This window comes from Stenella coeruleoalba (genome assembly GCF_951394435.1).
Source record: "Stenella coeruleoalba genome assembly, chromosome: 2".
In the NCBI taxonomy this organism is placed as follows: Eukaryota; Metazoa; Chordata; class Mammalia; order Artiodactyla; family Delphinidae; genus Stenella; species Stenella coeruleoalba.
In genome coordinates, this window is record NC_137147.1 from 59141496 (window position 1) to 59158937 (window position 17442).

At 36.4% G+C, this 17442-nt stretch overlaps 1 protein-coding gene across 1 annotated transcript; it reads right to left on the reverse strand.

Annotated features, from left to right (window-relative positions):
• Nucleotides 1-481: 481 nt before the first annotated feature.
• LOC307178334 (melanoma inhibitory activity protein 2-like) lies at nt 482-16172 on the reverse strand (the record flags this gene model as incomplete). The annotated part of the gene is made up of 6 exons (XM_079906423.1): nt 482-637; nt 743-961; nt 7237-8467; nt 11972-12058; nt 14215-14348; nt 16058-16172. The coding sequence occupies 6 exons, from the start codon at nt 16170-16172 to the stop codon at nt 528-530; spliced, it is 1896 nt and encodes a 631-aa protein (XP_079762549.1). The 3' UTR covers nt 482-527.
• Between the last annotated feature and the right edge of the window lie 1270 nt (nt 16173-17442).

Sequence of the window (17442 nt, forward strand, 5' to 3'; positions counted from 1 at the left end):
GGCCTCATGTGCCAAGTACTACAGCTAGGTCCTTTTGCAATATTTAATTTACAATAAATGAGATAGAATTTAATAGGATTTACAATAAATGAAAAAGTGGACAGATTTTAGAATTTCAGTTATGAGTTGGTTAAATTTTGAGGTACTAGTTGCTTTTGCAAGATTCTCACATTACACCATTCTGAGGTCACAGCTGTCGTTCAAATACTAATAATTTGCTTAAGATTAATTTTCAGTTCATATTATTTCTGAGTTAACTCTTAGTGTAATTTCCCCTGATCTGAAAAAAAGGGGAAGGAAAAAACCCAAATGCTCAAGATCAACAAAGCTTAAGGAAAGTTTTAGAAAAAATCCTTAACAACATCCATGCAACAAAACATTCATGTAAGGAGAAAGCTTACATGTAAAATCTTATGTAAAGAGAAATATTATGTAACACTCACATAGGAAGGATTCACTCAAACATAATTTTCAGCTGTTCCTATACTTAGTAAAATAGGTAAAATTATTGAAAAACATCTAAAACGTCAACTTACCCTTTCTGTAAGAACTACAATTGGTGAAAATGCAGAATTCAGGAAATCATAAACATCAATTTGATATAAATATTTCAGAATCTGACACTCAGAAGCATCTTCTGTCAATTTATAAATAAAAATATGTTAACACTTGATGCGATGTAATTTTGAATCTAATTTTTTCCGTACTTGCTGCATTGGAGAACAAATAGCTTGTTTCTTACCTTTTAGAGCAACATAATTTTGAGAAGACAAAGAATAATCAGTTGAAAAGATCTGACTGTTTGACAGGGTATTTTCCACAAATGTGTCTGTTTCCACTTGAGTAGGTCTTTCAGTGTCTAGTGATGTTTCTGATTTTTCATCATTATTTTCAGAAGATAGAGTTTTGAAATGTACTTCTTCATGAACTCTCATAGATAACTCTATTTTAGAGACCATATCTGTAAATAAATAAGGAGAAATGTTTGGGATTTTTTTTTTTACATGCTTGCTTTGTTGTGGGCTTCCTATTTTTTTTCTAGGCAGGTCATTCTTTGAATCTTGTGGGCATTGTGATACTTCATTATGGAAAGAATTCATTAAAACATAAATTTGTAGCCTCTATTAGTTGCTACTTCTGATGTAATAAATTACCACACACTTAGTGGCTTAAAGGATACAAATATATTCTCTTAGAGTTCTGGAAATCAGAAATCCTACAACCAAGGTTTTGGCAGGGCTGTGTGTTCCTTCTGGAGGCTCTAGAGGAGAACCCATTTCATTGCCTTTTCTACCTTCTGGAGGGCATCTGCATCCTTTGACTCATGGCCCTGTATATATGAAGATATATATGTACATCTCGAGAACCTTCATTTAAAAAGGATTACCAGGCTTCCCTGGTGGCGCAGTGGTTAAGAATCCGCCTGCCAATGCGGGGGACACAGGTTCAAGCCCTGGTCCAGGAAGATCACACATGCCGCAGAGCAACTAAGACCGTGTGCCACAACTACTAAGCCTGTGCTCTAGAGCCTGCGAGCCACAACTACTGGGCCTGCAGGCCTAGAGCTCATGCTCCACAGCAAGAGAAGCCTGCACATTGCAACGAAGAGTAGACTCTGCTTGCCGCAACTAGAGAAAGCCCGTGTGCAGCAACAAAGACCCAATGCAGCCAAAAATAAATTTAAAAAAAAAATTTATTTTAAAATTTATAAAAAATAAAAAGGACTACCCTTCCCCAAAATAAAGAAAAAAATTAATTTGAAACATATGTCATAATTTTACACGTTTGTAATGTTGCATCATATGCATACCATGTCATCATATGCATACATGTGCATACCATGTCAAATAGCCATCAATTTAAGACAATTCAATTTTCAAACATAGTTTAAACTGATCACCTGATTCAATGAACTAAGCAAACAGGATTAAAAAAAAAAGTTCTAAGTAGTCCTTGCCTGAGCTATAGTATTCAAGTAAATTGTGGGATTTATTCCTCAGTTACTTTTTAAGACAAGGATAGAAAAGTATCAGTGCAGCCCTGAAAAACAATATTAAAGAATAGTCCTGGGCTTCCCTGGTGGCGCAGTGGTTGAGAGTCTGCCTGCCGATGCAGGGGACACTGGTTCGTGTCCCAGTCCGGGAAGATCCCACATGCCGCAGAGCAGCTGGGCCCGTAAGCCGTGGCCACTGAGCCTGTGCGTCTGGAGCCTGTGCTCCGCAACGGGAGAGGCCACAACAGTGAGAGGTCCGTGTTCCGCAAAAAAATAAATAAATAAATAAATAAAAATTAAAATTAAAAAAAATATATATATATATATAAAATAAAAAGAAAAAATGAATAGTCCTAACTGAATTATTCAATGTCTATCTTTGCTCTTTGAGTTATGAATTTAACACATGGCTTTGATGCTGTCACTTACTTAGCATTGTTTAAAAGATGAAAGTCCCAAGTAAGCAAACACATATCTGTAATTTACTCATGCCACCTGTGGACATTAAACTTAAAAATGAACAATCAACTCAGGAGTCTGAATATAATAGAACTGTTGTAAATACAGGACTCAAATAGTGATCTACAGTTATGTTTAATGGCATTAGGGGAAAAAAAGGCTTATTCGACAATTAATTACACCAAATTTATATGTGCCTAAATTGGTTTATTTTAAATATTGTTTTACACTGCATTTGAAATAAATACATGTGAATAAAATGAAAATTTCCTATAATAATTTCATATTTGATTATACTTTTGAGGTATTATTTTCACATTACTTAAATCTAAGCTTTAAGGTTTACATTAGAAGCCAAAACAATCTTGAAAAAGAAGAGCTGGAGGAATCAAGTTCCCTGACTTCAGACTATACTACAAAGCTACAGTCAAGACACATGGATCAGTGGAACAGGATAGAGAGCCTAGAAATAGACCCATGCACTTATGGTCAATTAATCTAGAACAAAGGAGGTGAGAATATACAATGGAGAAAAGACCGTATCTTCAATAAACGGTGCTGGGAAAACTGGACAGCTACATGTAAAAGAATGAAATTAGAACATTCTCTAATACTATATACAAAAATAAACTCAAAATGGATTAGAGACCTGAATGTAAGACTGGATACGATAAAACTCCTAGAGGAAAACATAGGCCAAACACTCTTTGACATGAATTGCAACAGTATTTTGGGGGATCTGTTTCCTAGAGATGGAAATGGAAACAAAACCAAAAGTAAACAAATGGGACCTAATTAAGCTAAAATGCTTTTCACAGCAAAGGAAACCATAAGCAAAACAAAAAGACAACCTATGGAATGGGAGAAAATATTTGTGGATGATGCAATTGACAAGGGATTGAGTTCCAAAATATACAAACAACTCATAGAGCTCAATATCAAAAAAGCAAACAACCCAATCAAAAAAATGAGTGGAAGACCTAAATAGGCATTTCTCCAAAAAAGACATCTGGATGGCCAAGAAGCACATGAAAAGATGTTCAATGTTGCTAATTATTAGAGAAATTCAAATCAAAAGTACAATGAGGTATCACCTCACACCAGTCAGAATGGTTATCATCAAAATATCTACAAACAATAAATGCTGGAGAGAGTGTAGAGAAAAGGGAACCCTCTTATACTGTTGGTAGGAATGTAAACTGATACAGCCACTATGGAGAACAGTATGGAGGTTTCTTAAGAAACTAAAAATAGAACTACCATATGATCCAACAATCCCATTCCTGGATATATATCGGGAGAAAACTATAATTTGAAAAGATATAGGCACCCCAATATTCATAGCAACAATATTTACAAATAGCCAAGACATAGAAGCAACCTAAATGTCCATTGACAGATGAACAGATAAAGAAGATGGTATGCATATACAATGGACTATTACTCAGCCATAAAAAAGAATGAAATAATGCCATTTGCAGCAACATTGATGGACCTAGAGATTATCATATTAAATGAAGTAAGTCAGAGAAAGACAAATATCATATGGTATCACTTATATGTGGAGTCTAAAAAATGATACAAATGAACTTATTTACAAAACAGAAATAGACTCACGGACATAGAAAACAAATTTATGGTTACCAAAGGGGAAAGCGGGGGAGAGATAAATTAGGAATTTGGGATTAACAGTTATACACTACTGTATATAAAATGGATAAACAACAAGGTCCTAATGTATAGCACAGGGAACTATATTCAATACCTTATAATAACCTAACATAGAAAAGAATCTGAAAAAGTATATACATATATTCTTATACATATATATTCAGTTATATATGTATAAGTGAATCACTTTGCTGTACACCTGAAACATTGTAAATCAACAATACTTCAAGTAAAAAAAGTACATTAGATACAGATATGACTTTCTTATAATTGTTAATAAATTAATAAACAATTTAATTCAAATAAAATAATGAATAGTTTTCATATTTAACTGTACTTGGGAAATTCATTATTTAAATAAGCTCAGTTTGGAGTCCTTTTGTAAAATAGAGTTCTAATATCCTAATATTCCCTTAGGATCTATTAATATTGTAATATAAATAATTGTTCCCTAATTTATCTGTTTTGTAAATTCTTATCTCAGGATATTAGCTTTTTATAAATGTGGTTATCTCAAACCTCAGCTTTTCACAAATACTTTTTCAAGATCAGTGATTCATTTTCCTTATGCACTCTTTCTAAATAAGTCAAGTTTTCATTTGTTATTCCCTAAAAGAGTTGTTGAAATTATCTGAAAATATTGGCTATTTTAGCTATTTCTCCAATATTGAGAAAATAGAGTCTGTGATTTTATCTGAATCCCTCTTTCAGTATTCTTCTTTTTTTTTTAATATTTATTTATTTATTTGGCTGTGTCGGGTCTTAGTTGCAGCACTCGGGATCTTTGTTGCAGCACTCGGGATCTTTGTTGCGTCATGAGGGATCTTCCGTTGCCACGTGCCAGCTCTTCGTTGGGGCTCTTAGGCTCTAGAGCACGTGGGCTTAGTTGTCCTGCAGCATGTGAGATGTTAGTTCCCCAACCAGGGATCAAACCCACGTCCCCCTGCATTGGAAGGTGGATTCTTAAACACTGGACCACCAGGGAAGTCCCTAGTATTCTTTTTTTAAAACAAATTTTGCATGACCCCAGCTTGTTTTTCATTTAATTAATAGTGAAATGTTTTGAAGTATTTATATAGTAAGACATCTTTTTTCTGAAACTTAAAGGAATTTCTTAACATTTTTATAAAAGTCCCTCAAAATTAGTTATAATTGAATAAATGCCCTGTTCTCATTTGACTATCTACCAAGTTATTCATATTTATAAATTCTCCCAGCATCACTATATGAAATGATAAATTCTACTAAAATGATATTCAGAATGCCCTGAAGTTTCTATATATAAGCTCTAAAATATTTTTATATATCTATATTTTGAATACTGTATTTCTGGGTCTGATATTGTTTTCTTTTAGTCTCTCTTCTTTCCAATTACCATCTGCTTTTTCACAAATACTCCCTTAGGATCTAACAAGTTTAGAACAAAGTAATTTCCTCTAGCCTTTGAAAATCTAGGTCTCTAATGTTTTCAGTCATGAAAATCATCACACCACCTTATTTAGAAAAGGGTTAGAATCTAAAGTCTATATTCTGGTTGAGGATGTTGATCAAGTAAAGAACTCATATTTTGTAGAATATTAAGAAATAACATATAGTTCTTCTGGAAATTCAAGATAATCAACCAGCACCAGTGAAATGTGTTTCCTTCTGAGTTTGCAACATTGTTGATCTCTTCTTGTGAAAATTTTTCTGTCATTCTAGGATTCGATTGTTTCTGTATTATTGGCCAATATTTGTTGAGTTTCTAATCTGTCCATCATAGAGACATCAGAATGGAGATGTGGGAAAGTCATGTTATATAATTCTTTACTTAAAATACTATCCACTTGTTTTTAATCATAGGAGTTGCTAGATACCTGGACATCTAGATCTAGAAGTATCCTCTGATACTCTGCTCTCTTCTGTTGCCCTCTGTTGATCTCCCAGAATTGAGAGGCTTGAGGAAGAAAGCTGAAAACTTTTTACATTGTTTTTGCTTGAGTTTCATTATTATCTTGTACACTTAAAGAAAACCCTTGTTATCATAGATCTTCTTGGGGGGAGGAGCTATAGATCTAAAATAAAATATCATTCAGGAATCAAGACGATTTTAAATTACCTTAGCTTAGGTTTCTAAGAACACAATTCTGATATAGCTATATTGGGAAGGTGTAAATGAGCTAAAAAGTGAGTGCAAATAAGAAAAAATTCTCACCTAACAGAACAGGAAGTCAATGAACATCATCTAAAATAGGTTACTCAAAGAAGAATATAAGTATTTTATTTAGAAAATAGAGATAAACACTAAAAGAAATTTTCTTAAAAAAATAAAGGAGGGCTTCCCTGGTGGCACAGTGGTTGAGAGTCCGCCTGCCGATGCAGGGGACACAGGTTCATGCCCCGGTCCGGGAAGATCCCCCATGCCGCGGAGCGGCTGGGCCCGTGAGCCATGCCGGCTGGGCCCGTGAGCCATGCCCGCTGAGCCTGCGCGTCCAGAGCCTGCGCGTCCGGAGCCTGTGCTCCGCAACAGGAGAGGCCGCAACAGTGAGAGGCCCGCGTACCACAAAAAAATAAAATAAAGGAAATTATTGTCCCTGGGACAGAAGTAGAAGTAGAAATGGACAGAGGGAACAGAAATTGCTTTTGTTAAAAAAAAAAAAAAAAGCCTTAGCACTATTTATATTTTTAACCTGTTTACGTATAATAGTTTGATTAAAGCTTATTGTAAAAGACCTTGAGATCTCCTTGAAACATCCATGTATAGCCAATCATTCTTTGTCCCTTGGGATTTTATTTTATGATATTAAGATCTACTAAATCCCAGAGTAAACCAGAAATTGATAAAAGGGTGATTGATAAAGTTGTTGTTGATTATTGAGTATTTTGAGAAATATGGATTCCTGGATGTTTCATGTGATTTTCACTTTTTAAAATAGATTATGTTTAATGTATGGACCAAGTGAGGAAAGTGGTGGGGGGGAGGGGTGGTGGTGTGATGAATTGGGAGATTGGGATTGACGTCTATACACTAATATGTATAAAATAGATAACTAATAAGAACCTGCTGTATAAAAATTTCAAAAAATAGATTATATTTTAAAAAGAAATCATATTATAGATATTTTTATACTAACCTGGCTGACCGTATCCGTTTTTCAACATCATATCTTCCGTATTATCTGTGGGGTAATACTCAACTGAAAATTCTCTTTTATCATTTTCACCTCCATTATTTTCATCCAGTGTCTCTTTGGGAAATGGCAATTCTGTCTCCTTTGGAATGTTCTGTAAGTTCCAGGGGTTGTCAAAAGTATACAAGAACTTTTTAAAATATGGTAAAGTATCAGAATCGTCTGTTTTCTCTAAGACCCTTTTCTTGCCTATTTGATTTTCAGTTTCCATAATTTTTATTATTTTTATTTCTTGTTCCTTATCAGGGTCAAATTCACTTGTTGGAGGATGTCCATGTTTATCTCCCCCACCTTCTTCTTCATTTTTTCCATCATCTGATATAATTTTGTCTTCATTAGCATATGAAAATCCTAGCATAGCAAAACCAAAATCAAACCAACTTGGCTCGAGAATTGAGCTATCATTAGTGATTGTGTCTTCTTTTTCTGTTAATATTTCTGTATAAGGAACGGTGGGTTCTTCCTCAGAGGATATGGAACTAGGAACATCTTGTAAAGGTGGGTTGCTTTCTTTGGACAGTAATTCAAGCCCTGTATCCTCACCCCCAAAATCAAAATAACTTGTAAATCCACCACCAAACCAACCAGTGTCTTGAGGATTGAGGATGTGCTCTGACTCAGACACTAGTTCAGACTGTTTCTTTGGCACTGAATCAAATTCTGATTCAAGTTCTTGCTTATGTTCTCTTTGGGGCTCACCATTGTTTAATCCCTCTGGGTCATTCTCATCTTCCACTGTTATTTTTCTATTTCGAAATGAGCTTTCTTCTAGAGGTTCAGTAACTGATTCAAAAGTCTTTTCTCCAGCTTGGTCCTTTCCAAATCCAAACCATCCTTTCACTTCAGGAATAGCTGAGGATGGTAGGACATGATCCCCTTCTGGAATAGGATACTGTTCCACATTTCCAGCTTCTACTGATTCCCAATCTTTTGATTCACTGGTACTTCTGATATCTTCAGGAGCCTCTGATGCTGGAAATTGGTCTTCAAACAAAGTACTTTCAGAAGTTGAATAAAAGCCAAGGTCTATCTGAAAATCATTTTCATATACTCTAGATTTGGGCTCCTTGCCCTCTTCATATGGATATATATTTTCACCATTACCACTGTTTAACTCACTATCTTCATTTTCAAATGTGTAGCTTATTCCAAGAAGACAGAGAAAGTCAGATTCCTGAAAGAAAAACAGTTACGATTGACATTAATATATAAAAACTCCTTGTTTCTCTGAAATCATTTAAAATGGATGAGTATGATTTCCCAAGGCCACACAACTAGCTGAACAGCAGAGCAAAAACTCCTAATCTCAAATACTTGTATCATAACTGACTTTTCAGGGTTACTGATGTAAACCTAAATGAAAATCCTCTTGCATTAGGATTTATTTATTATCAAATAATTGAAGAAATTAAGAAGCAGAGGCAATCAAGTAGTGAGTATATTCTGCAAATAAACTCTAGTGAACAGGCATACATGGCCACAAAATCTTGCTCCTGGTAAGGGTACACTGAATGGACATATGCAGCTCTGCAGCGCTTTCAGGGAGGGGAATGTACAGCACATGGTCACAGCTCAGACAAATCAAAGACTCTAAAGCATGAAGGCCTGGTTAGAAGTTGCACTAAAAAAACTTCTTTTTTTTGGCTGCGTTGGGGTGTAGCTGCGGCACGCGGGCTTCGCTCTACTTGTGGCATGCGGGCCCCAGGGCACATGGGCTCTGTGGTTCGCGGCACGCAGGTTGAGCCGCGCGAGCTCAGCGGTTGCAGTGTGCGGGCTCAGTTGCCCCGTGGCATGTGGGATCTTAATTCCCCGACCAGGGATCGGACTTGTGTACCCTGCATTGGAAGGCAGATTCTTTACCACTGGACCACTGGGGAAGTCCCCACTTAGACTTCTTTTATTGAGATATTGCATGTAGCCGATGGAAGCAGTGATCCCCTTGCTCATCTCACAAAACAACCAAATCATCAAGAAGAAAAATGGTGAAGCTATTTTTTTTTAATCTGAAGGTATGAAAACAGTGATATACACTGCTCTTTGGATATCACCATTATGAAATGAGAATAAAGCTCAGAATTTTACAAAAAGAAACTTCAGAATTGCAATTTTACAGTATTTTTTGGCATTGCAACATAGTAGGTGATTAACAACAGACGCTGGAGCCAAACACTCTGGGTTCAAATCCTAATCCTGACGTTTACTAGCTCTGTGACCTTGGGCGAATAGGATGACCTTTCTATGCCTCAGTCTCCTCAACTGTAAAATGAGAATAATGACAGTACCTACCTTATAGGGGTGTTGTGAAGATTAAATGAATCAAGTAATTAAAATAGCAACTGTCTCTAGTAAATACTAGCCTAACCTAGCCCAAGGTTACACTACCCCAGATGAACCAGTCATGCAAGGATAAAAAGGCCCAACCCCTTGCCTCTGTTCAGGACAACCCTGAAAGCCCATTCCAGCTTCAAAGCTCCTTATGGAATCACCTGAAACCTTTGTTGCAACCGGATCACAGTTCAACTTCTCTGTCTGCCCAATCCTGCTTTTTCTTGTATTCCCTCACAGGTGCTATTCCCAAGAGTACTCCCTAGTAAACCTCTTGGATGCAAAGATCCGTCGCGGATTCTATTTCCCAGGGAACTTGACCTAAGAATTTGGGCCTTCTAGGGACTTCCCTGGGGGTTCAGTGGGTAAGACTCCACGCTCCCAATGCAGGGGGCCAGGGTTCGATCCCTAGTCGGGGAACTAGATCCCACATGTATGTCGCAACTAAGACCCGGTGCAGCCTAAATAAATACATGTTTTTTAAAAAGTAAAGAATTTGGACTTTCTATATGCTTACTATGTGCTCTGCACTGTGCCAGGTGCTGAAATTCTACAGTAAACAATAGAAAAACGTAATTATAAATTGTGATAAGTGCTATGTAGGAAGTAAACAGGAAGCTGTGATGACGAAGCAGTAATTCCTTTAGAATTATCATGGAAGAGCTCTCTGAGGCACTGATGTTTCAGCTGTGACCTAAAGGATAAGAAGGAACTAACCAGGTGAAGAACTTAGGGGAAGCGTTCCAAACAGAGGGAAGAGCCCGTTTGGGTTTCTGGGCTAGGAAAGAGCTTGGCATGTTCTAAGAACTATCAATAGGCCAGTGTGGCCAGGAGCATAGTAAGTGCGGGGAGAGTGGCACGTGACAGGGTCAGCAGCGGGAGCAGCAGCAGATCATGTAGAGCCAGGGTAAGGAGTCAGGGCTTGATTCCAGGTTCAATGCAAAGCCATAAAAAGGCTTTAAACCAAGCAAATGACATCATCTGATTTCTTTGTTTTTGTATCTATAAGATCCATTGCTGTCTGGAGAATGAATTGGAAGAGGGCAAAAGCAGGGGCAAGGAGACCAGTTAGAAACCTATTGCAGTGTTCTACTCAAGAGACAATGATGCTTTGAATCAGGGCTATGGGAAGAGTAAAAATGAAGAGAAGACAGATATATTTTGGAGACAGAACTGACAGGACCAGTAGTTATACAGTGAATAGACATTTAATCCCAGAATTTGTGCTGGAAAAGAGCCAGATAATAGTTTACTTAACTAGGCAGACTGACTTCACACTGACCTCACGTAAGGTAAATAGGCTTAACCTGGAATGTGAATTAAATGGGCTAATCAAATTCACATATTGAAGAGTCACCTTCTGATTCCCATTCTCATTATCAAGCCCAGCATTATCAAGCTCATTTAAAACTCCAACAGCAAAAGAGGTTTACAGATATGACACCTAGAGAGTGTGATGGGAAATAAACTCTGTCCCAGTAGGACAATAACATTAGTAATAATATCTAACACTTACATAGTACTTACTAAGTGCTGTTCTATGTACTTTACATATGCTAATTTTTTGTGTGTGTGTGTGCGGTACGCGGGCCTCTCACCACTGCGGTCTCACCCGTCGCGGAGCACAGGCTCCGGACGCGCAGGCCCAGCGGCCATGGCTCACGGGCCCAACCGCTCCGCGGCATGCGGGATCCTCCCGGACCGGGGCACGAACCCGCGTCCCCTGCATCGGCAGGCGGACTCTCAACCACTGCGTTACCAGGGAAGCCCAATATGCTCATTTTTTGCTCAATAAATTTGTTAAGGTAGCACTATATTATAATCATCATCTTCATTTTACAGATGAGAAAAAAGGCACACAAGACCACGTGGGAACTAAGTGGCTGAGTCAGGCTTTGAACCCAGTCCACTTCCAGAATCCATGCTCTTAACCACTATACTTTACTGCCTGTTAATTTTTCAGTAAGCAAAATCCTTGTCATCAATCTCGCCTTACCTGATTTTATTCACATACTCAAACTATTCCTAGAGTGAGTTTTCAGACTATTTTATATATCCACTATATAAGATGTATAACTGATGGGCACTTATACTACAGAAAACTGTTTTAGCCAAAAATTTTTAAATTCAGTTAATAACCGATAAAGCAACTAAACTCCAATATCAATTAATAAAAATAAATAAATAAAGTAATACATTCATTAAAAAAGAAGAAGAAAAAAACTATTGGTAATTGGAAAAGAGAATTCTTGGGTGTTTACAACTATTTCTTTTGTTAGAGAAAATAAAATACAAATTTTCTTTAATAAATAAATAAATAAATTCAATTAATAACCGAAATGAGTTTACTCACTTTTGTTGATATTTCAACTTCCTCAGATATGAACACCTCTTCAATCTGGACTGCATCTTTGGGAAAATACCCAAAGTCCTTTCCTTTCTATCAAAATGAAGAATGAAGATTAGCAAGGAAGAGTGATCAGAGCAATAATGGCCATTGAGCTTAATTTTGTTTCATGTCCTTGGCTTTCATCTATTTCAAATTACAAACATTAACGGCTTTCATTTACCATCTAAAAGAAAGTCAGTGAAATCATATTCCTTTTGCTACTCGACAGAACAGCATAAATCTGAGGGAAAAAAGGGCCAAGCTATAAAATGCCACATTTTCAGATTTCAGAGGGAAAACCACACATTTTCTTTCTTTTTCTGTTCTTAATGACCTTTCTTGCCCAGGTGGACCACAGATTTACACTAGTAAACCTGGAATATCAAAAAGCAAGAGAATTGTGACTGTAGCCAAGCAAGATGGAGCTGTGACATACGCAGCATTTTCAGGATGTCAGAATTGGGTAAGATGTTTAAACTCTGAAGGGCTGAGGTGGATTCATCAAGATAGTAAAGATCTATGAGTCTTCCAGGGTGCATTTGGTTCCATACAACTTTTCTGAGGGTGCCTTGGTAACAGAGATCCTCTCAATCGGTTTAAGTGCATACAAGATGTCCCCCAAGAGTGAAGGCTTCACATAACCACACTCGGCCCATTTCCCACCCCTGTCAAAGTTTAAAGAGCATATTTCTTTTGGCCCTTTGATTCAGCACCATTATACCTCAACTGTGATTCTTCCAGCTCTCCAGTTGCTGCAATTATTTGGAAACTGACAGAATGAACTCCACAGTGTGGCTTCTTTTTCTTGGCCATGCCAGTGGGGCTTGCGGGATCTTAGTTCCCTGACCAGGGATTGAACCCGGGCCCCCTGGCAATGAAAGCCCAGAGTCCCAACCACACAGTGTGGCTTCTTAAACAGTTATCGCCTGGGTTAGACACCTAAGGCACAAAACCAAGTGTGCTTGAAACGTCACCCTGGCTCCACACATTACATGCTGCTTTTGTGTGGAACTATCATTTTCACACATAGTAAACAAGAAAGAATGCTTTCTTTTCCTCTTATGATACTGTGTCATTTTCCTTATAGTTGCATTGGGTACCTCCCATGCATTCAAGACAGAGAAATGGCATGTTTAAGGCACCATAAGCAGTAAGAAGTCTTGGGAGCTGCAAAGTCCAGGTAAACAATTCTGGCCAACAAGAGTCTGAGGTTCAGTCATGTAGTCCCTCATGCTAAAAAGCAGGATAGACCCAAATAGAATCTGCTCCTTCAAATAAAGATCACAGAGGCTACACAGGGAAGAGATCTTATGCATACGCAATATGGAAATGATGTATGTATCAGGTTGGTCATGCTTGTTCAGCTTGGGAGTAAAGTCGCTTGTCATGGTATCTTTTCATTCTGAGGCATGATATAATCTAAGATAAGACCTATATTCAACTGAAAATATTAATCATTAATTTTTCTATCTGTATATTCAGAGAGGTGATTGAGGCATCTAGGCGTTTCAGTGTAATAGGACTTTGGGCCAAACAGTGGTCTCTCTCAGTTATTCTTTTTCTCCACGAAAAATTCATATACCTCGCTTCCCTAGGTTACTGATCTTTCTAAGGATCTCTTCAATAGCAACTCAGTCCTTTATTTGCTCAGAAAGACATGTCTTTTTTTTTTTTCTTTTTTTGGCCAAGTGGGATCTTAGTTCCCCAACCAGGGAATGAAACTGCGCCCTCGGCAATGAAAGCTCAGAGTCCTAACCATTGGGCCACCAGGGAATTCCCAAGACATATCATTTAATCTGATTAACTAAAACTTCCCAGTCTCTCTTAAACTTGGCCATTGGTAGCACCAAGGGATGGCTGGGGTTACCTAGTCATCCCATAATCTCCACTGGCACCTCTAAAAGTCTCTTCAAATAAATATAAAACCTAAGTTCAAACACTATGCATGCTGTGTAAAAGTAATTTCAAGGCACTCTTAAGCCTTCATCCCAACCAGACTGGCTTCCCCAAAGCTACTTTTTATAGAAATTCTGGAACCAACACTGAACATGACCATATTTTGTTTGTTTGTTTAAATATGTTAAGGGTTTTTAATAGATATATAAAGTACTTTGAAATTCTTAAAGTTCCTTTAGAGATGAACACCAGGCATCCTTGTGCAAGCTAGTCATTTATTCTGTATTCAATTTGTAAGATTAGATACTTACACTTCCTGCCCACAAATCTTCACTTTCTCCTGCAAGTTTAACATAAACAGATATCTCTTCTCCCTTAGTGAAGTTCAGGTATCGACAGTCAGGTCCTCTGTAATCTCTTATGGCTAAAACTCTGCTTATTAAAGCTATGTAAACATGCAGAGAAAAACACACAGTAGAGAAGGGAAGGAAAAGATAATTAGTTTTCTTCTGGCACCTACTATACTCCAGGCATCATGATAAGCTCTTTCATACCTTTTATTACTGCTATTATTAAATCCTCAGAACAGACTTATGAGATAAATAATCTCATCTCAGACTAAAAAATGAGCCTTTAATTAAGTATCAAAGAGTTGGTCACACACCTGACAAATGGTGGAGCCAGATTTGAACTGAAGTTCTTTTCACTGTAACATCCGCCTTCTGTATTCTGAGTTTTCTTTCTGTTTTTTCCTAAGCCTTTCTAAAAACCCATCAGTCTCTCTTCATGGACAACTCATATCCTACTTCCGCTATAAGACATCCCTAATTGGTCCATCCTACTCTGCCGCTTCTCTGAATTTCAATATTATCTATTATCCTTATGTTGTATTACTATTTACTGTTTCATATTGACCTGTCTTGTCATCATTCACTAGAATGAAAATCCCTGGAGGACAAGAAACTTACCTTACATTTCATTTTATCCCTCTTAGATACACACCCCTCATCCCCCAGACCCAGCACATAATAGGCCCTTAATAACTATGAAAGACCATAACCACATATGCTAGATTTAGCCCTTCAGCACATAAAGTAATATACATACCTTATTAACGATTATAATTATACTGGCATATGTAAAACATTTTCATTAAGTCGTGCAATTGAAGTTAAAATAACTTTTATCAATTACTACAAATTTGAATGTTCTCTTTTCATGTTATGTGCCTAGCCCTAAGGAAACTAAAATGAGGCTGTAAAGAAGGAAAGAAAAGTTGTTATAATAATATTATTATAAAACATCATCTCGTAAACATTCTCTATATATTAAATTATGTATCCAAATGATTAAGGAAAATGTTTACACATAAAAAATTTACTTTTAAATCATTTATGTTCATACTAATAATATTTTGCATTTTTAATTACATGTTGCAAATTCGAAGTAATTCTCATATACTGGAGGGATAGAACAATATAAAGCAATTCTAATATACTGGGATGCTATTCATTTTGTACCATAATGCCAATTTCAGAAAATAAGTTCTTAAGCAATAAAATGAAAATTAATTTCTCTTTGTAGAAGAAGGAAGTTTAATATTCAAAGATATAAATAAAATTATGTATTCCTAACACTGATTTCAGTATTTTTGCATAATAAGGGAACACAGAAATAATTAATATTTGATAAAGTTTACACAATAGATCATGATGGTTTGAAATAAAAACAGTCTTAGAAAACTCATGAGAATCAGAAACTTCTGATTGTGAAATAGAAACTAAAACATGTAAGGGCTTCATAAAAATAACTATCAAATGGCTTGATATCTTTTTTAATACAAATCAATCACATTTATCTTAAAAAATAGTAAAAGTGCTAATTAGTTTGTTTTTGAGATCTGGATTAATAGCCTTAAAATTTCTTATATATTTATATATCAGGCTGATCTTTGCCCCTTTGTATATTTACATTAAAAAGGATCACAAAATACTTTGCTTCCAGCATTTCTCTTTTATAGTGTACTATACCTTATAAATATTTCTCAATGATATTAACGTTCATTTTTATCATACATGTCCACAATAACATTTTACATTATTTCAGAGCCTCATTTTAAGAGGAAAAGAAGGGAAAAAAAGAAAAGCGACTTACTTTCACATTCCAAGTCACCACATTTTTTTAAGTCTGCCAGCAGTTTTGTGCCCTCCAGACATTTTGTCAGAGAAATAACCAGAAGGAGGATTCTGTGAACTCCAAGATCCGCCATGCTAAAACAAGCAGGAATCCCAAACAAGGTTTAAACCAGTTGTTTAGGCGCTAGATATGCCAGCCAAAACAGGAGATACCCCACACCCTTTACTAAATATAAGAGGAAAAAGTTGGGGTTTTTTAAATCCCTTGATAACTACCTTTTTCTACTGGTGTTTAGGCTTAACTTGAGGGACAAAAACTCTCTGTTCTCAATCTGCAGTATCAGCAGTGTCAGGTATCCAGATTATACATAAGGGTTTAATAATTAACAGGGATTTTTAGTTGGAGTCATGTTTTATAAAGCCAGTGCAGTAAAACTCTCTTGCTTAAAGGCACCTTGCATTCCACAGAACAATTCTTAAAGAGGCCTTCATAAAAAGGTAGTTCATCTCCTTCTGTTAAAGTCTTCAGGTAGATCAGTCAATAAGTTCATAGTATTTGCTGCATGCAAATACCAGCGTCAGTGGAGATATAGTTATATGTAGAAGCAATAATAATTTATGTTAAAAGCATGGTTTGGGATTATCATGATGAAAGTTATTTGAAAAAAATATCCCACGTTCGTATTTTAACAACCTTCAGTGTTACTATGAAGTTGAAACTTATATTTAGTTAAGATAGTTAAAATGTATTAAGTACTTATTAGGTTGCAGGTACTGTCAAACAATTATGTGATCTGATTTTACTCTCACATCAACTCTCCGAGGTAGGTAATATTATCATCCCCATTTTTGCATTATGAGGAAACCGAGGTACATAGAGATGGGTTAAATCACTTGCCCAATGTCACATAGTGAGTGGAGAAGAAATTAAAACCTAGGCTCTGTGACTCCTCCTACCCACAACCACTATGCTTTACCACCAAGAATCAAGTCATCTGTCACAGAAAGATGTCTACTCCGTCTGCAACAATACCATTCCGGAAACAGAAGATACAATATCATTTTATGTACTTAAATTCATATGCATATTTCTGTATATATAGAGAGAAAGTGAGAGATGTCTGAAAGAATCCTCCCCCATATGGTGGGAATATATCATGTGAGCTCCAGTTGTGTTCACTTTCTTCTTTGTATTTTTCTCTATTGTTTGACTTTCTTTTTAAAAATCAGTGAGCATATATAATTTTTAAATAACAATAAGGTTTTGAAAATCAAATTATTTGAAAGATATTGTCACTAAAAAGGAATCAAATCCCTATATTGGGAATTTTGGTGTAAAACACTAGATCACAGTAGATTTTTGGAAACCAAAGTTGTCCTTTTTTAATCTCAGGAAAATATTTT